Below are 7,195 nucleotides of genomic sequence, written 5' to 3'. Positions count from 1 at the left end.
ATGTTGCACTTCTCTAGGCATTATTGAGCAAGCAGGCACCTCATTGTTAGGACTACAGTTGATGGAGAAGACCCAGAGGATACCCGGCTGTAGCAGATAGATAGAGGTGGGATGGATGGGCTGTCTACCTGTAGAGGTGGGCGATACCGGGAATTTTGGTATTGATCCGATACCAAGTAAAATACAGGCCCAGTATCGCCGATATCAATACCGATACTGATACTTTTTCATATTTAAGCTTCATAGATCCAAAGGATCCAAAAGACCTAGAATTTCGCCAAACATATGTGAGAACAAAATACTTTATTATCACAATCAACATTTTTGTTTAAAAAATATCACTCAACACAACTTAAAACAAAATCTCCTGAGGTAGAGGGCTGACAAAACACAATACAAGGGTGAGCTGCTCCGTGTTGTGTGACACAGCGCAGCGATGCTGTTACAGAAAGAGAGTAGACTTTGATGAATCTGCGTGTGCAGCAGTCAGTGTGTACGGGAGAGAAAAAAAGCTTGAGTATCGATGTTTTTACACGAGGATCATTCAATATCAACACCAGCGTTGGTATCGATAGTATCGATATTAGGATCGATCCGCCTACCTCTACTGTGTACATCCAGGATCGAAGGCGGCAATGCCAGACCTGACCTGAACTTGGTCAGTATTAATGAAATGGAGTCAGTCCGATCTAGACATAAAACACAAAGATGCATTCATAATTTTGTTTCATACTTGGAAGTCTCATCCATTCCTTCCTAAACAAATTTTTAGAAAATGGATTTTTTTCTCTTTTTTTTTTCTTTTTTTTTTGCATCCAATGCAATTGTCAAAGGTGCGAGCACTCTGAAGCTTGACGGATAACAATGTTTCAATGAGCAGAGCTGTAAAAAAGTGTACTCTTCCTGTAACATTCTTGCCTCATGACATCACAAAGATCTGATGGTGGGGGAGTCAGAATTCTGTCCTCTGTCAGTTGGTGGATAACAGCTGGGAATTATTACCCTGGTAGAGGTATGCACACTTCTAGTTTGAACTCACTGACTTGGTTCTCATAATATTACCATAAAAATTTTTTTTTTGCAATCACTCTAATGTATTTTGTGTGTAATATTTTATTTTCGTAGCCCTGCAGCCTGCTCGATGCCTAAAGGATGTGCCTTTTAAATATTTACCTACTGTAAGGGTGCTTATTGTATGGGTTGCTAGACAACTTGTGAAACCAGTAGATCTCGTCTGTTTAAATAGCCACTGGGCAAACATTTTATCTGTGAATGAACACGTGAAGGTTGCACACTACTTCTTGTTGGTGGCGGGGGGAGCTGAACTAACTGCTGCAGAGTGGCTCTTCTCTGAAATGATGATGGGGAGCGTGCGGAGCAGAAGGTGGGATTGCCCTGTGTGTCTGTTCTGCACAGTCTAAATATACGCCGGTGACAAATAGTCCAAATAGCAACCCAACTGTGATGTGGGGGTGGCGGCACAGAGAAGAGCTCCGTCTCCAAACTCGACACTGTCGAATCCTGCATCCATCGAGGAGGGTCGCAGAGAGTCTGAGCTCCCTCCCGCAAACTTCAAACCTCCACTGCGGCTCGATGATGAAGAGGCAAAACGCCAGGACTCTTGCCCTCATCATCAGCATCCTCACCTACCTGGTGGTCGGTGCAGCTGTCTTTGACACGCTGGAGTCAAAACAGGAAAAAAGTCACAAAAGGAGGCTCGAGGCCAGGAAATATGAACTTATGCGCAAATTTAATCTGACCAAAGAGAACTACAACGAGCTGGAGCAGGTGGTTCTGCACCTCAAACCTCACAAAGCGGGAGTCCAGTGGAAATTCGCCGGCTCCTTTTACTTCGCCATCACTGTGATTACGACAATAGGTGAGCAGCCGTTACACACTGACAGCAGCTGTGAGTTACGCTCAATAACTGCCTTTACAGCCAAAGAAAAATGTTTGTGTTTCACAATAACTCAGGTCAACAGTCAAATACAAGGAAGTACAAATATATCAATCATCAATCAATCAATTTTTTTTTTATATAGCGCCAAATCACAACAAACAGTTGCCCCAAGGCGCTTTATATTGTATGGCAAGGCCATACAATAATGATGTAAAACCCCAACGGTCAAAACGACCCCCTGTGAGCAAGCACTTGGCTACAGTGGGAAGGAAAAACTCCCTTTTAACAGGAAGAAACCTCCAGCAGAACCAGGCTCAGGGAGGGGCAGTCTTCTGCTGGGACTGGTTGGGGCTGAGGGAGAGAACCAGGAAAAAGACATGCTGTGGAGGGGAGCAGAGATCGATCACTAATGATTAAATGCAGAGTGGTGCATACAGAGCAAAAAGAGAAAGAAACAGTGCATCAATAGCTTAGGCTTGAAAATAGCTTGAAAACTGTTTTATAAATTAAATTAATTTAATAAAAATTAAATTAAAAATAATAATAATAATAAAAAATAAATTAATTAAATTAACAAAAGGCAAACAGTAACAATAAATATTATACAAATAATGAATGTTTCTGTGTTCAATGGTATGAATAGTTCATCATGAAATATTCATTTGAATATTGAATATGAATATTTCATCATGAAATATTCACACTGTTGAAAGCATGAAAAAAAAACATTCATTATTTGTTTTATGTAACAGCTAAAATAGATCCTTGTTATTTGATATTTTATTAATTTATAAACAACAGAAAAGGGACTTATATTTTGATGTTCCACGGTGCTTAACAGTCCAATACGAACTTTAAATTGGAGTCCAAAATTGCGATGTAGTCCATGATGCTGTGTACTGACTTTGTGTACCCCCCCCCCCCCCCCAAAAAAAGACTTTGTGTATTTCCTCAGTCCAGCAAAAAATCACCTCAGACGTTTGTCCAGCTTTTCATCCTAACAGCTCTTCATGCCTCTAGATGGCTTACAACTAAGTGGATTTGTTATTTTGTGGTAGAAGAATTAGCAGTGTCAATTAGCTCCTTCAAATCGTCATCTGCCAGCAAAACAAACTCTGCTATGTTTAGCTAAATGCCACTGCGGTAGTGTGAGCATACGCGGTGGTCGAGCGTGCAATAGCACATTTCATATAGCACCAATATTGCATGCTAAAAAAGATCTATTGCACGGTCAATGAAACACAGTGGAAAATGGTACAAATAATCCATGTCACGTGACATACAAGTCACCAATCAAATGACAAGGATCCACTCAGCCGTTATATAAAATAGTATAATGCAAAAATGGGACGTATAATGTAAAATACAGTATAGTGTGGTGTACTACTAGTATACCATTTAGCATAGCATTTATTTAGTATAACCACCTCACACTTTGTTTATAACTTTATATTTAACAATCATAATGTTGCATATTCTTGTGTTATTGCCATGTTTTCTTTTTCAGATATTTAATAATGAAGTATAAGCTACCCTAGTCTTTAAATGTTTTTAAAATGTACTGTAATCCCACTTTGTAGCTATATATACTCAACAAAAATATAAACGCAACACTTTTGGTTTTGCTCCCATTTTGTATGAGATGAACTCAAAGATCTAAAACTTTTTCCACATATACAGTATCACCATTTCCCTCAAATATTGTTCACAAACCAGTCGAAATCTGTGATAGTGAGCACTTCTCCTTTGCTGAGATAATCCATCCCACCTCACAGGTGTGCCATACCAAGATGCTGATTAGACACCATGATTAGTGCACAGGTGTGCCTTAGACTGCCCACAATAAAAGGCCACTCTGAAAGGTGCAGTTTTGTTTTATTCGGGCGGGATACCAGTCAGTATCTGGTGTGACCACCATTTGCCTCATGCAGTGCAACACATCTCCTTCGCATCATCCGTGAAGAGAACACCTCTCCAACGTGCCAAACGCCAGCGAATGTGAGCATTTGCCCACTCAAGTCGGTTACGACGACGAACTGGAGTCAGGTCGAGACCCCGATGAGGACAACGAGCATGCAGATGAGCTTCCCTGAGACGGTTTCTGACAGTTTGTGCAGAAATTCTTTGGTTATACAAACCGATTGTTTCAGCAGCTGTCCGAGTGGCTGGTCTCAGACGATCTTGGAGGTGAACATGCTGGATGTGGAGGTCCTGGCTGGTGTGGTTACACGTGGTCTGCGGTTGTGAGGCTGGTTGGATGTACAGCCAAATTCTCTGAAACGCCTTTGGAGACGGCTTATGGTAGAGAAATGAACATTCAATACACGAGCAACAGCTCTGGTTGACATTCCTGCTGTCAGCATGCCAACTGCACGCTCCCTCAAATCTTGCGACATCTGTGGCATTGTGCTGTGTGATAAAACTGGACCTTTCAGAGTGGCCTTTTATTGTGGGCAGTCTAAGGCACACCTGTGCACTAATCATGGTGTCTAATCAGCATCTTGATATGGCACACCTGTGAGGTGGGATGGATTATCTCAACAAAGGAGAAGTGCTCACTATCACAGATTCAGACTGGTTTGTGAACAATATTTGAGGGAAATGGTGATATTGTGTATGTGGAAAAAGTTTTAGATCTTTGAGTTCACCTCATACAAAATGGGAGCAAAACCAAAAGTGTTGCGTTTATATTTTTGTTGAGTGTATATATAACATGACCTGCAAATTGTATATATTCATTATAATTCTACTTAACATTCAGGGTATTTTTTAAAATTTTTCAAAATATAATCCTAAACCTATTGTTTTAATTAGCTGTTTTAATTTTAATTAAAATTTTAATTGCATTTTAATAATGCAATCCTTCGCAGTGTGATTGTTTTTTAAACTAGTCTTTCCTATCTGTTTTTATATTATAATCATATAACTAGCCAATTTTAAAAGCTTTATAATATCTATATTTAAATATTTTAACAATATAATGTTACCTAGCAGAATGCTTTAAATACTTTCCGTGTTTTTAAAAATAGATCCTATTTATATCCTATAAATGCCCTACCCACCATTGTATTTTTTTAGGTTTATGTAATATTATCCAACCCACGCTTTTTTTTTCCTGACATTCTTTCTTTTTTCTTTTTATTGTTTATTTGATGAGGATGCACATTAATGAACACTTTATACATTTTCATGACATAGTGTAAATATGCCAGATTTAGCTAAAAGCTACTTTCGATCTGTAGTCCTCAGATCATACCAACCTTCCTGTTCGTTTGTTTATTTGTGTTGTAAAACAACACTTTATTGGTTCCCTTTTTAGGTGCAGGATTTAACAGGCGAGTTTGACAGAAAAATTATGAGATGTCAGTTTAATTAAATAATGATGAAATTGTATTTGATAATAATAGTCTACATTTGAATAATCTATTATGTTTCACTTAAATATTTACACTATATTTTCTATTGGTGCCTTTAAGTCATGTGATTATTTTGCTTCTTTTTTTTTTAATGACAGCTATTTTTAGACTGCATAGGAAATGCCAGCTACAGTATGTGTGAATTATATTAGTGCGGTTGGGTTTTTCCAGTTATACAGCAGTGTGTGACTGTTTCCTTTTGGTTTAATTGAACTAAAGCAGCAGTTTAAAACAAGATGATCAAAGAGCACTACTGTGAACAGCCACGCTGCACCTTCTTCTTAAGCACTAGATGATGTCACTGTCTTTTCATTTAGGTTATGGTCATGCATCCCCCAGCACAGACTCAGGGAAAGTATTCTGCATGTTCTACGCCCTCCTGGGGATCCCGCTTACCCTGGTGATGTTCCAGAGCCTTGGGGAGCGCATCAACACTTTTGTCAGGTACCTGCTGCACCAAGCCAAGAAGTGCCTGGGATTGCGTCAAACGGAGGTCTCCATGGCAAACATGGTGACAGTGGGCTTCTTCTCCTGCATGAGCACCCTGTGTGTGGGGGCTGTGGCGTTCTCCCACTGCGAGGGATGGAGCTTCCTCCATGCCTTCTATTACTGCTTCATTACGCTCACCACTATTGGGTTTGGCGATTACGTGGCCCTACAGAAGGACAACGCCCTGCACAACGACCCCCGATATGTAGCTTTCTGCTTCATCTACATCCTAACGGGCTTGACGGTGATTGGGGCCTTCCTCAACCTCGTGGTGCTTCGGTTCCTGACCATGAACACTGAGGACGAGCGGAGAGACGCTAAGCAGAAAGCTCTGCTCTCCAGCAATAAGCCCAGAGGAGAGGTGACTCGACTAATCCCCGTCCCTGCCTCAGCCACCTCCACGCCAGATGATACCGCGAAGGCGAAAGATTTCAAACGCGTCTACACTGAAGTGCTTCATTTCCAGACAATATGCTCCTGCCTGTGGTACAGGAGCAAGGAAAAGCTGCAAGGCGCCATACCCACCACGGTCCCTCACAAGCTGACGTTCTCCGATGCCTACTTGCAACAAAGCAGTAATTGTCTTCACTACATGGAGCCTGGATCAACAGGCTGTGTGTGCAGTCCACGTCAGTGCACGAGTATAAGCTCCATAACAACGGGCCTACACATTTTCTCTCCATTCAGGGTGTTTAAGAGACGCAGCTCCGTCTAGCCTTTCAAAAGCAGCAGATTACAACACGGCGTAATACTGCCAAGTGCACCTGAGACTCCTCACAGCCAAAATGTTTGTGGTGCTATAAACTCAATAATACAACAGTACACAGAACACTGTAAACACCAACCAACTCATACTCAAATGGGCATTTGACAAAGTGCAGCATGCCTTTATTTTGAACTGAGGATGTGCATTCAGAGGCCCCCCGCCCCCCACCCACCCCACGTCAGAGTCATCTTATGCCAAGTGAACAGACGAGGGAGCAATAAAATGTCCAAACAAAATAAACGATGCACAACAGCTCAGCAGCATATCCCAACTTTGTTGATTTTGTTGTGAATGTCAGAGGTGATGATTCATCCCATTTCTTAAAGTCGCAGACGGCTGAATGTTTTCTCATGTACGGCACGTGCTTTGATCCTCCTTAATGTTTTTTTATTATTATTATTATTATTATTGTAGTGTTTGTGACTGATGCAATAAGAATTGAGAGGCACCATTTCAGGCCTCAACTTCTGATGCCCTAAATCATTTATAAAACTACAAATACTCCCACACTGACCTTTAAAAGGCTTTATTTGTTCAATGTTTTATACGTCCGCCAAAGACATAATACACTCACAGAAATATTTAACCCTAACTTTTAAGATTTATGTAATTTTATTACATGAC

General features: G+C 40.7%; 1 protein-coding gene across 1 annotated transcript; it reads left to right on the top strand.

Annotated features, from left to right (window-relative positions):
* The first annotated feature begins 660 nt into the window (after positions 1–660).
* Positions 661–6,926, top strand: kcnk3b (potassium channel, subfamily K, member 3b). The gene is made up of 2 exons (XM_034195588.1): positions 661–1,879; positions 5,634–6,926. The coding sequence occupies exons 1-2, from the start codon at positions 1,465–1,467 to the stop codon at positions 6,518–6,520; spliced, it is 1,302 nt and encodes a 433-aa protein (XP_034051479.1). The 5' UTR covers positions 661–1,464; the 3' UTR covers positions 6,521–6,926.
* Positions 6,927–7,195: the final 269 nt, after the last annotated feature.

Source organism: Thalassophryne amazonica, chromosome 19, assembly GCF_902500255.1.
Source record: "Thalassophryne amazonica chromosome 19, fThaAma1.1, whole genome shotgun sequence".
Lineage (NCBI taxonomy): Eukaryota > Metazoa > Chordata > Actinopteri > Batrachoidiformes > Batrachoididae > Thalassophryne > Thalassophryne amazonica.
This window is presented reverse-complemented; position numbering and strand designations above follow the sequence as displayed.